A 17253-nucleotide genomic window follows, 5' to 3' on the forward strand; every position below is an offset into this window, starting at 1 on the left:
CAACACTCGCACCTAAAGGCAGGCAGGAATAACAGCACAGGTGCCCCAAATGACACATGACTCATTCCAGCAGGAGAGCTCATCTTTAACATGATGGAAGGGGCTCAGGTCAGTGGAGACCTTGGAGGGCCACTCCGAGTATATGGAAGTGTGGAGCTGGGAAAGAACTGGGTCCTGTCCTGAGGTCTGCTGAAGTTCCTGAAGAGAGGCTGTGGCTTAGGGTGGCCAGTGCCTGTTGTAGAGAGCAGTGTTGTAAGTGCCTGGTGGTCTGTCTGCATGTATGGCCAGGTACATGTCCCACCTTTCATGTGCCCAAACGCAGGCTAAGACCTCTCTCTCACCCACGAGCACTTCTGTCTTGTCGTGCAGAGAACCCGGGAGGGAGTGAGCCATCAAGACCCACTTTGTGCCAGACCCCGGTATCCCCATATTACCACGACAGTGTCACATGAACCAACACTGCATGTCGACATAACAGGTAAGTAATCCTGTGTTAAAATTGCTCATTAATATAACTGCGATCAGTGGTGAGAGAACCATTTTCTTTATGTTTCAAATTGTCCCACACCTGGGCTGCTATCTGCCTGGCTTTTACTCATGTTCTCTCTGTGTTCACATGAGTTTCCTACCGCAATACAAAGGCATGCTTTAGTGTCACACATGGTGAACCTTCAATGCAGAAACCTTGATTGCTTTTATAGCCAACTACGCCTTCTAACAATTTTAAAGGATGTTAGGACCCTTTTCTCTTGCAAAAGGATAGATATATATCTCCCAGAACCAAGACTGCACCAACAAACCACACAAGACAGTCATACTTCATAAATCCCTTTTTATTACGTACCAATTACAATATATATTACTGCCTACCCAACACAGTATACACCATGTACGGATCATTGTAAGCTGCTTCAAACATCTGGTTGAAAGATTGTCCTTAATGACTCTGGTCATGCTGATGACGTTGGGCCATTGACTCCTGCTGCCTCACACCCATTCTTTCATTCCGTGACTTTAAATTTTAAAAATGGATTTTGTTTCCTAAAAATGCTAAAATATTGTATATATTAAAATACGACTTCTTGTGAAGATCAATCATCCAACACTGGCTTCACACAAACCAGTTTCCTCATTGCCTGTGAGAATAATTTAAAGACGTTTTTACGTTTCTTCTTGGACTTTTTAGTTTCCACTGCAGGAGATGGAGAATCTGAAAAGAGAGAGCAGAACATTTCTTCCATATTAACATTTTGCTCAATAGAAAGCTTGAGTGTTTATGCTGAAAATAAAAAAATCATTAATGCACTTTAAAAACATCAGTTCACTCATTCAGTTGTTATAGTGTTGTTAAGTTCCACAATAACAACATCGATTTTTAAACAAAAAGAGAACATTCCATAGAATGATGAGCAATCTCCATTTATCTGTAAATGACCGGGTGGAACATGCTATCATTTCTGGGGGACTCACCTGCTTGGTGGCCCTCAGCCTCACTATATTGTGTTCCTTTATCAAGGCTCAGAGATTTCTGGCTGGCCTGTGTATAGACAAAGAACATGAGGTTAGATTATTCCAACACAAGCAATACCAGGAAAAGCTCTTTGTATTAAGTTCCTACCCAAAAGTCCTCAATACTACGGGGCTATGCATCAGTTACTGGGGTGTGCCATTTGGGTAGTTAAGTAGAGAAATGTAAAACTTCAAAAACTTTTTTATACTGTGTCTGCAGCTTCTCCACATGCTGCCAACAAAATGTTATAGTCCTTTTTAAAGTTCAGATCATCATAAACTTTCTGAGGAACAGCCTATTGTATCCGAAGGATGGCTTGTGCACAAGGGCAAAGAAAAACAATGACTGTGCTTACCTTTTTGGCCTCCTCCTTCATTTTTCCAGGCTTTCTCTTTTCATCTCTTGCTCTCTCCCGGAACGACAGTGGTTCAGCAGCCATGGCATAGCCTGAGCTGTTCTCCTTTAGAGCTGGGACGGAGCCTGGAGCTGCACTGTGAAAGGCTACTGAATCCAGGGCAACATCGACAGCTGCAGAACCCACTTGACAGGAGGCTTTCTGGCCAGAGTGACTCTTCAGGTTTGTGGAGGAAAAGGTGTCTGATTTAGAAAGTTCACTACGGCTGGTAGGTTGCAGACAGCTTTCATGTATTTCTACAGCCTCCTTCACAGCTGTGCAGCAGCTTTTTTCAGAAGGTAGTTCTTCTGTGCCTCTGTCACAGCTCATCTCAGATTCCTTTGGGTCCAGGTCAAAAGTGCCAGCAGGCCCCGAGGAAAGGATACACGGACTGGAACATTCGCTCCCTGAAACCAGCATTTTTAAGACTTCGCGGGTCACATGTGCTATCATCATTTTGAACACAGCCGGGCTTTGGGAAGCCACTGCTAACTGAAGGTCAAACTTTGAGCCCATTCTCTGGACAAGTTCTCTGTAAATGCAGCTCACAGCATTTTTAATCTTGTCAGGTGGTGGAAAGGTGGTGTTGTGTCCCTCCTCTTGGACTACAGACACCCCAGGGGCATTCATCTGTGCAGCCAAAGTTTGGTAAATCATATGCAAGCCCATCTGGCTAAACTGAAGCCTTGGCAGCCCATCTGGCTTGGAAGAGGGATCCAGTGAATTTGAAAACTCAGGATCTATTTTCAGCAAAAGGCACGATACTACTTCCTCTACTAAACCTAAGGGCAAGGATATGGAAGGAGGATCAGTAGGGTGTTTTGTGCTCATATTGGTAGAAGACTTCTGGTGGGCAATCACAGACTTATTTTGTTTTAGTTGTAAAATCTCTTTAACCACAAGCAGTGCAGCGCTGTTGAGAACCACCTCATTCTTGGCAGCTACTGCAAGCTGGATAATGTACATGGAATCATAATCCCTCTCCAGTTGTTTGAGAACACTGTGTACAATCTCACTGATGGTCCCGGATTGACAGAAGACATTGCTTTCTTCTTTCTTCTCGCAGACCGTCAACCCTGGGACAGCAGACAGCCGCTTCACCACATAATTGAACAGAGAGTGGATCAGGTGTGTATGTTCACACACATACCATGGGCTTCCTCCTCTACACACATTTGGGACTATCTCCAAGAGCAGTGTGGAGATAATTTCTTTCACTGTTTCAGAACACACAGCGAGGCACTCTGAAGAGGCCACCGATGGTGCCGCTGCACAGCTTTGGCCACTGAATTTGACCACTTCATGTGTGGGGGAACAGGAGGATGAAGAATTTTCCCTGCTATTGTTAGACTTCAGTTGCTGCTGAAGAAGTGGGACACATATATTTTGGAAATGATTTGGAATTGTTTTGCCCGATCTGGACTGGCCCTTAGCTGATTCTCCCAAGTCCTTCAAAAATAGTTTGGGTCTCACCACCATCTCAAAAGAGCTCTCTTTATCAGCAACTCTCATTCCTGTTTCAGTGGGGTCTCTGCATGTCTGTTTGCTGTCGACCACTTCACAAGACATTCTGGTTCCGGAAAAGTCCTCATCCTGTACACATACGGTTTGGGGACTCTCTGCATACTGAACCCCTTTTGCACAGGCGTCCTCTTTGGCGGACACCCCTTCTATAGAGGGCACGCCTGCCTGCCTGAGGTCTGTAAGAGAGAAATGGTTTGTGTTCACAAAAAGATGTTCAATTTGGAGTGAGAACAAGAACTCAAATTCAGAAGCTTTACATCTCCTAAGATTGCTTTAACTTAATGGCGCTAAAGTAGAATTTGCAATTTATCTATTCTGTAAAAAACAGACAAACAAGCCTACTTTTCAAGAGCGTAATAGTGTGTAATAGTGATTATAGTGGCTATTTCCACATGGGACACTACTACTATACCAATGAGCAGGGTAACTTTACCATGAATAACCCGACAATAATGGCCTGCTTTTGATTAACATACAGTCTATTAAATAAATAATACAAGTTGGTCCAATTAAGCAAGAAAAGAAATACCCAATATTCATATACTCTGACAAGAATATTGAATGTGCAGGCAACTGAATACTCACCTTGATGATCAATGTACAACACTTTAGTTGTAGAGGTGATAACAGTCATCTGAGATCCTATGAAGGATTTCATCATCAGGCTGTCATTGTAAACCAGTGAACTGGGGGATGGATGTTTTTTTGTCTCCAGCAGGCTGTTCTCTTCATCAGGCAGGGATTTCAGATATAGCAATCTGCTTTCGCTCGTGCTATGAGGAGTGCAATTCCATCCCTTGTTCACCTTGAAAGTGATGTATCGTGAGTGGTTAGGGAATTGCGCTGTCGGCTTCCCATCCAAATTCTCAATCTTCAGGGTGAAGATCTGAGGAGATCTGCTGAGTGTGATCAAGGTTATTCTGGAAGAGCATGGAGTATTTATTGGATTGTAGGCAAAGGTCCTGTCCCTTTCATTGGCAACGCTAGTGGTCACTGCCCTTACAATCATTGAAGAATGCACTCCTGAAGTCTGTGCTGACTTTGATGGTGCTTGCGATGATGAAAAGCATTTCTGAATCTCTCTTCCAGTCCCCTGGCCTTCAAGGGAAAATTCCTCTACAGCCATTTTTTGGACAGCCATGTCTACGCACCTGAACTGAGGCTTGATCACCAGATTCTCTAAGGTGAGAGCTTTGACTGGTTTCTTGTTCATTCTGACTTTCTGAGCCCTCACCTCAGATTTCGCAGGCAGGACTGATGTGATTGAATGGGAAAGGGGCTCATCCAGCTCCAAAACTGAATTGCAGTGTGTGAGATAGCGCTGGACTTGGTGGGATGGGTGCAGTGCTACCTCCCTGTCCTTTCTCTCACACGAGTCTTGACACATGGGGTTTTTTATGGATTTAGAGACTGGATCCAGCCATAGAGGTGTCTTCTTCCTGGCCTGCCCCAAGGCATCGAAGTGAGTGAACTCACTGCAGGGAAACAAGTTGCTCAGCAAGGGGCTAAACAAGACTTTGGAGTTGCATGGGGACGCCTCCATATACAGCACTTTCTGGGAGCACTGTTCCTCTCCAAGCTGTGGAATGGCATGGATCGGCCTGTGGCTCACTCTCTCCATTCTTGTTGTTATAATTTGCAAAATGAGGTTCTGCCCCTCATTTGTAACCTATTTAAAAAAAGACAAATACAAGACAAACAAGTCCTTAATTGAACAGAAATACACTAAATGGGTCCCCACTTTTTTATTATTAGGATACGCAAAACAACTTTAATACATTGTTACAGTAGAATTGTATACATTCTGAAATCTGAAAAACAGTTGAATCAGGTCTGTTAGTCTCTGAGTCAAGTTAATGTTACTGAAGCAGCTACCAGTATGGGATACCAGAGGTGACCAGTCTCCCTTAGTTTTATGAGATATCTTTAAAAAATCTCTCAAGTTACCCCCAGAAAGGAGGTACCAGGTGCTGTTGTGTACTTGTTTCACTAGATGGCGGCATTTGCCAAAAAGCTGCCTGTAGAGCACAGTCACTAGTGCTCAGTACAGCAAATTCTCTACCAGATTGACATCATGTCATATCCTCCACACTAAGTAGACAACCTCAGTATATTGGGTGTATTTATCATACTGATAGTGATGCAGTATCCAAAGCACACTACTCATCATTATGATTGTTTTGCCCCAAATAATTTATACTCATATATACTCACTATTCCTCTTATGTCCTTTACTATCTTCCTTTCTCTGTAAAAACATAAGCAATAGATTTTGATCAGTGCAAAATTACTTTAAAATCTGACAAACTCTTCAGAGAGTCCTGCACATTTAAAAATAAAGATGAATTACAAGGAAGTATAAATAATATTTTTACTAATGTTTTACTGCATGGTGGGATATGGTAATACTCAGGATCCCACCTCTGCTTCAGAAAATCTGAAACACATGACGTGACCATATATCTGCCCACTGAAATGACATACAAAATCGGAGAAGAAAGACTCACAAAGCAGAGCGCTTCTGATTCCTGAACTTCGTGACGATTCCTGAACTTTCAACTATAGATGAACTGTGGCTCATCTTTCCCAAGAACATGAGATGGCCAGAATCTGTTCCTGAAGAGAGGAGAAATATCCATTGCTTCAGTTCACTCTGTCTGTTAATACAGGGCAGTTAGTAAGGCAAACATACCCCAGCCTGGTCTAAAAGCACTTGTGAATTCTGATTATTGGAAAAGATTTGTATGATTACAGATTTTCTTTATGGATGTATAACAGTGTGCGTTTGCCCTGAACCCTTCTTTGCCTCTGCTGGTCTTACTTGTTTCATTGCCAAAAACATCTGAGGCCTCTTTCTCTGTCTCCATGTCATTTTCAATTTCCAAAATCCTCTGCAATTACACAAATAAATTAGAAAGATACTGTAAACAGCTAGCAAATAAATCACTGTTTGCATCTGCTTCTATGAACAACATTTCAGAAATTCACTTGCGTGTTCACAGTTATTGTTTGAATATAACAAAACCAACAAAGTTGGTTGGAAGTACAGTCATCAGTTTCAGTGACAGAACTTTAGAAGCCAAGGACATTGTTGAATAGGTTATTCCAAGTTTTGACTTAAGGAAAGGACTAAAAGAAGGATACTGATTATGCTTTTGTGAATGCTCACTTTTCCACAGTCCTTAATAGTTGAGGTCCTTAAAATGTCTGTGTTTTCACCCTGTCTTACTTACAAATAAAAAGTTGCTCAGCATCAGGTGAGATCTGGGTTTGCAGACTGAAGAGATGTTCTCCTCACGTGGACTGAGAACACTGACATCAGGGCTGCTATCAGCTGTAAAAAACAACCTTTCATTAACTGCAATCATAGAAATACTAAGAGAGTGACTGCGACTGTGAACAACTGTATCAAGAATGAATGCTGTTATTGACAATATAAGTAAAATGTGAACAAATGCTTGTGGAGAGATGGCATGTTATTGCTTACCCTGGTCAGCGCCTGGGGGTATTTCTCTGACCTGTCCGGTCTTGGAAACGCTCCCATGATCTGCTGGTTCATCGCCAGCTTGCAGGTGAGCCTTGAGCTCGGGGGCCACTGTCTCCTGAAGTGCCTGCTGTTAGGGGAAGAGGAGAGACAGCCTGAATGAGAACACGCCACGCGAGGGCTTATTTCAAACTTTATTACACTTCCCACCGTCCTCGATGTCTGCGATGTGTTAATGAAGATAGCAAAAACAAAAAACACATACGGTTAAAATATAATAAATACATGTATATCTTTAAATTGTCTGCTGGCCCAGTATGCGTTCACTAACTTGATCGAGTCGTTCGTTAAAAGCCGGATTTTGAGTAAAAATTCACATTTCACTTCCAGCTGAAGACTGACGGTCGTGACATTACTTTTTAAACAGAAAAAATAACAGTTGACATAAGAGCACCAAACCAGGCTATCCCCTTTTGTCCAGTAGGCTTGGACTGTATTAAATATATGATTTTGAAAAACAGTGTCTTAAAGGATTGACTAGGATTGATTATTAAATTAACCGAGTGTTAGATAAAATAATTAAAAGCGTTGCATGTATACATAAGTAAAACGTAATTGAACGTAATAACTTCGTCAATATAAAGTAAACGACGTTAACCAGTTTAAAAGTATTTTGCTTTCCATCTTAACCTTTTAAGATTATTTGAACGTAACTGGTATTACTGTAACTCCGCTTAACAGAATTGCAAGGAAAAACGTTAACGTTTTAAAACTGCTCACCAGCGATTATCAGGTTCATACATGCCTGGCTAGATATGTACATCATCTATAAAACAATGTCAATCTTTGATGTAAAAAGCTACTTTAATTGAAGTAATATGAAGGAGGCGGCGCCCCGACCATAGCCTCGAGAGCATTACCTCAGAAACCATGTGATCGGTTTTAACAGGTGCAGGAGCTCTACCGCGGGCTTTCCTACGACGTCTTCTTCCCATCTTTCTCAGAATAAAGTGTGTTAATTGTTTATATTAATTGAATTATATTAAATTACACAGAGCAAACGCGAGGAATTACACCAAGCTAGCTGCAGGTGCAGTGTAATTTTAAAAAACCACGTTCCTTCTGTTCTATGGCAACCTTTGTGACGTCAAATACGGCATGCCAGTTGTTGTGATTACGTCATCACCACTAACGAGGAATACATACTGTACATTAAAGCTATGTCCTTTTCACTCATCACACTCGAGGTATAGGCCATGTATATATACTTTATCTTTCTGATACAACCAATAGGAAAGTTATTTCAACAAAGTTTCACATTTTAAGTTTTAATTTGTGACAGTCATCAACTTAATGAAAGCAAATAAATAGCTTTGGCTTCAGCAAGAATATTTGCAAAAATTCTTGTATAACAAAATCTAATATTGTGTAACGAGTTTAGAAAGCCAACATAGTTTCTAAATATCCATCCATAAAACAGTACTGTACTAACATGATAAATGCTACAAATTCCAATATATCCATTCTTTCAACTAAATGCATCCTTTAAAATAAACATGAGCCACCTCTGAATGCAAAGTGAATGAGATTTCCCATATAAGAATTCACGTGGTAGGAGTGAAAACTTTGAAATGATCAGAGATTAATTTAAATCAGTGTAAGAAAGGGAACAAAGCAGGAATTCAGAAACACAAGGAGAACAACTACAGTATAAGAATAGGATGATACTCTTGATGGAAACAAATGTCATTTACGTGGAACAAAGTCAAATGAAGGCTACACCACCCATCTCCTCACACTGCAGTTGTATAGAAAATAAAAAATAGGAAGGCTCAATGTTGAAGACCGATAAAAATTAAGAAATTGAAAAAGGTTCTGAAAAAGTTTGTAGTGTTCCTTATACAGTAGCTTAACAACAGCTCTCAATTGTTTTCTTGCACAACACAATTTGTTTTTCTGGCAAATGCTTTACAATCGTCTTCCATGGTCTGATAATAAAGAAGTCAATTAATAGAGTCAGCCAAGTCCTACAAGATTGCTCAGCTCTTGGCTGGGAGAAGGAAACAGTGTGGAGACTACAAGACTGGGCTGAAATGATCTGAGAACCAAGAGCTAAGGGATCCAGTGCCGATGTCTATGTAGCTGCGTGGGGATTTCTAATTGTTGTGGTCTTACTGTTTGACAGGAAAGGCTGTTCACCATCGCAGCTTCCCAAGTGTCTTATCCTGCATGAGGTTCAGGAGAGGAGCAGGCAGTGCCGCACCAGGCCCAGGAAGCCAGTAGGCTGTGAAGTTGTCCTGGACACAGCGGGTGACAGCAGAGCAGCCCCTCCAGGCACGCGTCTGGGCTCCTGCCCACACCCGCATGGCTCCCATCACCCGGCCACCAGCCAGAGGAAACACCCAGGGCTCATGAGTGACCAGAAGGGTGGGCTCTGGATCAGTACAGGACTGAAGAAGACGAGGCAAGAGACCTGCTGAGAACATGAAGAGAGAGAAAAGAGCAGCAGCACTGACACACACTGAAGATCAAGGTTAGAAAGAACACTTTCAAACAATCCCACTGGATTGTTGGAAGATGCTGTTTATTAAGAAAATGGTAGACAAACAGGTGCTTTAGTGTTGGTTCCCTTGCATTCTCTATCACATTATACCATTGGCAAAGTCAACTCTGCGGAAGTCTTTTGAACTAAGAGGGCACAAGTAGAACTTGTGAAGAAGGTCTCGGTTTTAAACGCCCAAGACACTTCCTTACCCAAAAGGTTATAAGAGCATGGAACAAGGTACCCAGCCCTGTTGTTAAAGACTGCATCAGTATCTTTCAGGAAATGGCTGCATGAATCATGTACGATCAAAAACCCACCGAAAAGTTATCAAAAGGGACCACTGTATGCTTATTTTCGTTAAAATTGCTTTTCTGTTTAAAAAAGTCACATCACATTCACAAAAAGACAAACAGAAGTGACCAAATACCTAAAAACCACTTGCTGTTTTGATTCTTTTACCTTTAGATTATTTTACAGAATTAGATTCTATTCTATTGGTTTTAGACATATGGAGTCGGTGCACAATTTTAAAATGTATTAATAAGCGATGTGCACTAATGCAGGAGGTGTGTAACTTACAGTGTGCAGATGTCCAGCCTTGATCTGAACAACTGACATCAAGATCGTCTTCCCAGGCAGCTCTTATAAAAGATGGAACACCTTACATTCTCCATTTTAGAGCCCGAAACCTTCTCAGAAGGGTCAATGTCCAGTAGAATATCAAATGGGAGATCAGGGGGTAGAGAGAGAGGGGAACTGAAAGATCAAACTCCTTACAAAGTGCCTACACTGTAAATACCTAAAACAAATAGGGATATCTGGGAAAAAAAAGAAAGCTGAACGTGACTCAGTGAAGATATCCCTATTTTTTCCCCACAGTCTGCAACTGTAGAAGGTAGTCTAAAAACAAGGCAGAAAAGCATGATTCATTCTAATTGGTGAAATTGCAGAAAATGACTGGAAATCAAGGCTTCCTAAACTGTGCCCAGGTCCTTAAGATATTGCAAAGGATGGGGTTAGAGGTGCACTGAGTGACTGAGAAAACTAGGGGTGCGCAGATCAGTGCAGGCTCCCATCCATCTATTTTTAATGGTTTACTCCTGGCGAGGGTTGTGGTATTAACAGGATTAGCCAAGCAGACTAGCCTGGCCTTTCCCCAACCAGTGTTCAGGTCCTCCATTGTGCAATGTTAATTCCAGCATCTACAGTGCCTTGCGAAAGTATTCGGCCCCCTTGAACTTTTCAACCTTTTGCCACATTTCAGGCTTCAAACATAAAGATATAAATTTTTTATTTTATGTGAAGAATCACCAACAAGTGGGACACAATTGTGAAGTGGAACGAAATCTATTGGATTTTTGAAACTTTTTTAACTAATAAAAAAATGAAAAGTGGGGCGTGCAAAATTATTCGGCCCCTTTACTTTCAGTGCAGCAAACTCACTCCAGAAGTTCAGCGAGGATCTCTGAATGATCCAATGTTGTCCTAAATGACTGATGGTGATAAATAGAATCCACCTGTGTGTAATCAAGTCTCTGTATAAATGCACCTGCTCTGTGATAGTCTCAAGGTTCTGTTGAAAGCGCAGAGAGCACCATGAAGACCAAGGAACACACCAGGCAGGTCCGTAATACTGTTGTGGAGAAGTTTAAAGCCGGATTTGGATACAAAAAGATTTCCCAAGCTTCAAACATCCCAAGGAGCACTGTGCAAGCGATCATCTTGAAATGGAAGGAGTATCAGACCACTGCAAATCTACCAAGACCTGGCCGTCCCTCTAAACTTTCAGCTCAGACAAGGAGAAGACTGATCAGAGATGCAGCCAAGAGGCCCATGATCACTCTGGATGAACTGCAGAGAACTACAGCTGAGGTGGGAGAGTCTGTCCATAGGACAACAATCAGTCTTACACTGCACAAATCTGGCCTTTATGGAAGAGTGGCAAGAAGAAAGCCATTTTTCAAAGATATCCATAAAAAGTCTCGTCTAAAGTTTGCCACAAGCCACCTGGGAGACACCCCAAACATGTGGAAGAAGGTGCTCTGGTCAGATGAAACCAAAATCGAATTTTTTGGCCACAATGCAAAACGATATGTTTGGCGTAAAAGCAACACAGCTCATCACCCTCAACACACCATCCCCACTGTCAAACATGGTGGTGGCAGCATCATGGTTTGGGCCTGCTTTTCTTCAGCAGGGACAGGGAAGATGGTTAAAATTGAGGGGAAGATGGATGCAGCCAAATACAGGACCATTCTGGATGAAAACCTGTTGGAGTCTGCAAAAGACCTGAAACTGGGACGGAGATTTATCTTCCAACAAGACAATGATCCCAAACATACAGCAAAATCTACAAAGGAATGGTTCACAAATAAACGTATCCAGGTGTTTGAATGGCCAAGTCAAAGTCCAGACCTGAATCCAATCGAGAATCTGTGGAAAGAGCTGAAAACTGCTGTTCACAAACGCTCTCCATCCAACCTCACTGAGCTCGAGCTGTTTTGCAAGGAAGAATGGGCAAGAATTTCAGTCTCTCGATGTGCAAAACTGATAGAGACATACCCCAAGCGACTTGCAGCTGTAATCGCAGCAAAAGGTGGCTCTACAAAGTATTAACGCAAGGGGGCCGAATAATTTTGCACGCCCCACTTTTCATTTTTTTATTAGTTAAAAAAGTTTCAAAAATCCAATAGATTTCGTTCCACTTCACAATTGTGTCCCACTTGTTGGTGATTCTTCACATAAAATAAAAAATTTATATCTTTATGTTTGAAGCCTGAAATGTGGCAAAAGGTTGAAAAGTTCAAGGGGGCCGAATACTTTCGCAAGGCACTGTATATTTTTACTTTAAAACTTGTAAATACTATTTAACCTCTGCAGTTTGTACAATTCATACCGCACACCCTGAAAGGAATCTGGCATTTTTCTGTTTAAATGGACAAAATGCTGTTGGAAAAAACACATCAGAGGTTTTCTAATGGATTTATTTACATTACAAAACATTTTAAAAAACTAAAATATAACTGTTACACTGAAGGTCTTTTCAATGGTATAAAACATTTCCCCTCAATTACAGAAAACCAAATATGTCAAATACAGGCAGCATCAAATTCCTGTTACAGATTTTCCTGCCTCCCCCCCCCCACTCTTTCTATATCATGTAATGTACACTCTCAAAATAAAACACTTGCAGCTGATAGACATTTAAAAAATGAATACCAGATTAAACTCGCAGGATTCCAGATATCAAACCTTATACACAAAGCCTTGAGATTTTCTTTAACATAAGTTATCCTTCTCTTTCACTACTTGTCAGGTCTCCTCAGGTACACATGAAAGCAGAGAGACATTCAATATCTCCAGTGTGTTTCCGTTACCACTGAAGAAATGAGCCTCTTCCCATTGATACAGATCCAAGTGTTCTGTTTAGAAAAATATGTTACTCTTTGCACAATTACTGGCATAATGCTCTTTTGATTTGAATGAAGTGGCAGGCATATGTTGGTCAGGTGTGAAATACTAAAGCACTATTATAAACAACCTGAGATTCAGACGTTTTACGCCCTCTTGGTACAATGAATGAAAGACTTTGTCCTTATCTTTTTCTGCACTAAACTCATTCATCAAGTCCCTCATCGTCGTCGTCCTGTTTCTCCTCCACTTCTGTCGTGTCAGAAGATTCATGTAACAGGACATACTCCCTACTGCTAAATCCGAATTTCAGCACATCCTTTTCCTTCAGTTCGTAGTAGCGCTGGGGTTCGATGCGCTGATTGTTCAGATAGGTACCATTTCCCGATCCCAGGTCGATAATGTAGGGTTTGACTCTTCTGCCTGTTGTGCCATCAGAACGGGTAAATTCCACAAGTCTGTTAAATATAAAACCAATATACATACTTAATATTGATTAGATTCAGACAGCACAGGAGCAGTCATCCTTGGCATGTCCCTTTCATGTCATTTTGGGACTTGCAATAAATTAAAGAGGGAATTAAGCCTAAATTAGCACCTCTTGTTTTCCCTCTTTACAGCAGTGAAGAGCAGTACTGATGGCTCTGAATTCCTTACCAGAGGGTTGTCCAGCAGTACTCTTGAACAAGACACTTCACTCAGGTTGCTACAGTAAAATGCAGATCTGTATCAATAGGTGCAAATGCATGTCACTTTGGAAAATAGTTTCAGCCAGATAAGGATTGAAGACTACTTTGATGACTATGGAATAGCTGGAGATAAGACTTGCAATGGGGTGGGACAGCAAGGTTGACTACTATTGGCCCAGTAGGATGACTGATATTAGTAGTCCAGTTCATCTTCAAACCTTAAAAAAAAAACAAAGAGGCTGCTATCCCATCACCTCCTTTCAACCTCACCTTTATGTTCCTTGATTTTTTTACAACGTAATGCAGGACACCCATTTTGAGCAACTGCAGTAACATTTGCTAAAGTCTACTTAGTCTACTAAGAACCACATGTCAATCAGAAACAAAATAATAATAATAATAATAAAACTTAACCTATTGATTTTACATATTGTGTAACAGTAATCTAAACTCAGCAAGCTAACATTTAAAATTGGAGTGACCAAATGTGGAGACAGATAATACTCTGATTTTTAGAACTTAAAGATCTCTTATTTTTTTAATTCTGTAACTAGAGCAGGCAAAAGGGCAAACTAACCCCCACAGAGATTGCAATGAAAAAGGAGCTCACCTGTACTGGAACACTGCATGCTGCTTCGAACAAGAAGGGTGATCGATGGGAATGTCTGCGATCTTTCTTTGTCTGCCTAAGAGATAGGCACTCTGGCGATGAATGTACATGACTGGCAGGGGCTCGTCATTTTTGAAAGGGTAGAGCCGCCACCTTCTCTTTGGAATTCGAGCCTCGGGGGGCTCGTTGTATTTAATCACCACCCCCCGGAACGTATTGGTATCTTCCACCAAGGCTCCGGACAGTTCGAAATTGGGCTGCTCCTTCTGGACGGGGTTGTCATCGTTATTTTCCTCTTGACCGAAGCCCGCGTCCTCCGAGTCCATGCGATCTTCGTCTCTCTGCCGATTCTCCCTCCTCCTTTCTTCGTGGCGCTCCCTTTCGGCCTGCTGCTGCTGGAAAACCTGGGCGTCTCTGTCCCGGCCCCGCTCCCCCATCCTCCTGTCCCGCTCAGGCACCCTGTCTCTGTGTCGGACCCTTCCCGCATCTCTGCCCCGCATGTCGTCAGACGCCTCTGAGCGATCTCTGTGCCTCCGCTCCTCCTTCCCACGGCGGTCATCTCGCTCCTGACAACAACCACAATCCGGGTGATCTCACGTTAATCTCAGAGCCCAAGAAAAAGGCCTATTCCAAAACAAGGCATATGTTTCTATTCCTGTCCCAGGAGAGGAATAACTTTCATTGGACTTCAGAGCAGTGCTTGAATGTAAAACCCTTCAGACACACCTCACTGGTGCAACACTACAGAATCTGATCTGGGGTTCATTAGAAATTTGCTCCTGTTGTATGTGATATATATATTCAAAAATAGCCATTGTGCCCCATTTAGAAATCTCTGCGTAGATTCTAATGCATATGCAGTGATCCCTCCTCAACACTCATCCACAGTAATATCAGAAAGACACTGGGGTTGTACTCAGATTATGAAAACTCTTTGAGAATATTTCAATGCAGAGTGTTACAGAAAGATGCACTTTGTGTGTGTTCGCCAGAAAATGGCCTTTTTCAATGCAAAGCACGTTTCAAACCTTCGCTTACCAGTGCTGTGACTTTTTGCATCCACTAAAACACTTCTATGAAATATAAAATACTGCACTTATCCCATTGCCACCTACTCTCTCTCTCTGCACCCAGAATCAGAATTAACTGAGAGACCTGGCTAACAATGTGTGCACGCAATCCTACTTCCAGTTAAACCCTTTGACACCTACAGTGCCAGGTCTCTGGCACCATCTTAAACACTTGAATTGTGGTGCTGATGTCGCCCTTTCCACCTCCACACAGGTGCTGAAGCCATTCTCGATGGCTCGTCTGGACACACCCCACACTGAGTCACCACTCAACACCATAGCCTCATAAGAACAAAACGGACTTTGGGAAAACAGAAAGGAGCCATGATGTGAATTACCTGCTTTATTCTTACATCATTACAGGGAGGACTTGTGCTCCTTCTCTTCCTAGGAGACCTGCTGCCCCGTCTCACTGGGGACTTGTCTCTTCCTCTGGGCGGTGACCTATCAACATAGTTCACACATAAATCTACAACAAAAATATTCCTCCTTGCTCAAGTCACTAAAGTAACACTTTATACACTGAAGACGGTAAGAAACCTTAATAGCTAAGTCTTCAACCCCAAAACTTTGCATTACCTTGCCGTAGGACCTGCCTGTCTGCACAATCTACTCAACACATCCCCAGCCACCCACTTAGGATAAAGAAGCACGGCGTTCTGCAATGCCTGAGGTCACATCCCAAACACAACCACAGCAGAGCATCACTCAGAGAGGCTTGATGCAATTTCTAGTGCTGCACTGTACAAGGGGATGGACAGAGGCAGGTTTACACTTTTCTATAAATCTTTTCCTGAAAACGTCTTATCGGTCGGCACTTCAAATTGTTACCGGCTGGAGTAAAATAATGAACCTAGGTAGCAAAATCATCAAAGTAAATCAGGCCAGCCTAAACGTTAACTATATACAGCATCATAGAGTGGAAGTGACACCCCCGCCGATGTGATTTACACTACTCCCACCTAATAACGCCTCTGTACCGCGATGTGTAATGTTCAAACACAGGAAAGGGTTGACCCCTTTTGCAATTCCCCCTATTAAATAATACAAAGTTATTTATATTGACTGAAATTCTGTTTGTCCTGACCTCTTTGTTGATGTTGATTTCACTGGAATGATCTCAGCCGCAAAATTATTTTCTTCCTAACGGATAACTACATTTGGACTATAACAGAGTTAACGTGCGGCGTACCCAGTATTTAACTTAATCGAAAGAGCTAGGCCTTCAATCACAGCAGCTCCTATAACGCTGTATATAATGCACTACCAAAAGACGGCTCCTTTCGTGAGATACGGTATAAAACGCCTAGTATTTGTAAATACATAAAAACCTATTATTTTTTTCCCAGCTTTCGTTTCTTGTACCCTCCCTACCTGCTGGCTCTTCTCCTGTGCGGGGGTGGGCTTGCGCTGCTGCGATCTGACGCCGAACTCGAGCGGCGAGGTCTTTTAGGCCTGACGGGGCTCAGCCTCTCCTGTTTAATTTTCGTCTTTGTTTCCTTCAGTGAAGGAGGGGACTCCAGCTTTCTGTGTCTTCTCTCCTTGTCCATTTCTCAAACGATTTGTCTAATATCGTTTAGGAGAATTTAAAACACTCTCATCGCAGATATTTTTCAGATGTAATTCCTTACACAAACGCAAAGTCCGTCTACCACAGAACTCGTATCGGGCTTATTCCGGTTCCGGGCACATCGTATATGGGATCCGGATGTTTCAAGCCTTTCGAGCTATATCGTTCCGCTTAATTCGATACTATGGGATAAACTTTTCAATATATAAATCAGTTTAAGTGAGACTTATGATGTACTGGCATTCTTTACAATAGAAATTCCATAATATACTCAAAATATATTTTATTAAAATAAATGTGTTTTAAAAAAAAACAAACTGTGTTGCGTAAATAACGTCAAGGACCCAGGCATACGTCTCAGCCTGCCTACGCTTCTGCTTTTCCAGATTTTTTTAAACCCACACATAATATTTATAATGTCACGTATTAACTGTAAATTAATGTAT

General features: G+C 41.9%; 2 protein-coding genes across 2 annotated transcripts; both read right to left on the reverse strand.

The window, feature by feature from the left end:
• Positions 1-815: 815 nt before the first annotated feature.
• On the reverse strand, positions 816-8029 carry LOC107077625 (uncharacterized). Its single transcript, XM_069195601.1, has 10 exons — positions 7833-8029; positions 6916-7042; positions 6662-6762; positions 6250-6319; positions 5936-6044; positions 5643-5676; positions 4014-5097; positions 1866-3604; positions 1471-1537; positions 816-1210 (listed from the first exon to the last, which is right to left on the reverse strand). The coding sequence occupies exons 1-10, from the start codon at positions 7905-7907 to the stop codon at positions 1092-1094; spliced, it is 3525 nt and encodes a 1174-aa protein (XP_069051702.1). The 5' UTR covers positions 7908-8029; the 3' UTR covers positions 816-1091.
• A 4394-nt stretch (positions 8030-12423) lies between these two features.
• Positions 12424-16933, reverse strand: snip1 (Smad nuclear interacting protein). The gene is made up of 4 exons (XM_006631468.3): positions 16612-16933; positions 15576-15681; positions 14168-14733; positions 12424-13326 (listed from the first exon to the last, which is right to left on the reverse strand). Exons 1-4 carry the CDS (start codon positions 16785-16787, stop codon positions 13074-13076), a joined length of 1101 nt encoding a protein of 366 aa, XP_006631531.1. The 5' UTR covers positions 16788-16933; the 3' UTR covers positions 12424-13073.
• Between the last annotated feature and the right edge of the window lie 320 nt (positions 16934-17253).

The sequence above is a fragment of the Lepisosteus oculatus genome, chromosome 11 (assembly GCF_040954835.1).
Source record: "Lepisosteus oculatus isolate fLepOcu1 chromosome 11, fLepOcu1.hap2, whole genome shotgun sequence".
In the NCBI taxonomy this organism is placed as follows: domain Eukaryota; kingdom Metazoa; phylum Chordata; class Actinopteri; order Semionotiformes; family Lepisosteidae; genus Lepisosteus; species Lepisosteus oculatus.

Coding starts and splice junctions, on each gene's coding strand:
- LOC107077625 (XM_069195601.1), bottom strand. CDS start 7,907: ATGGGAAGAAGACGTCGTAGGAAAGCCCGCGGTAGAGCTCCTGCACCT. Junction 5,098..5,642: donor TAAAGGACATAAGAGGAATA/GTGAGTATATAT, acceptor TTTTTTAAATAG/GTTACAAATGAGGGGCAGAA. Junction 3,605..4,013: donor GTTGTACATTGATCATCAAG/GTGAGTATTCAG, acceptor TCTCTCTTACAG/ACCTCAGGCAGGCAGGCGTG.
- snip1 (XM_006631468.3), bottom strand. CDS start 16,787: ATGGACAAGGAGAGAAGACACAGAAAGCTGGAGTCCCCTCCTTCACTG. Junction 15,682..16,611: donor CACAGGAGAAGAGCCAGCAG/GTAGGGAGGGTA, acceptor CTATGTTGATAG/GTCACCGCCCAGAGGAAGAG. Junction 13,327..14,167: donor CATGCAGTGTTCCAGTACAG/GTGAGCTCCTTT, acceptor TATATTTAACAG/ACTTGTGGAATTTACCCGTT.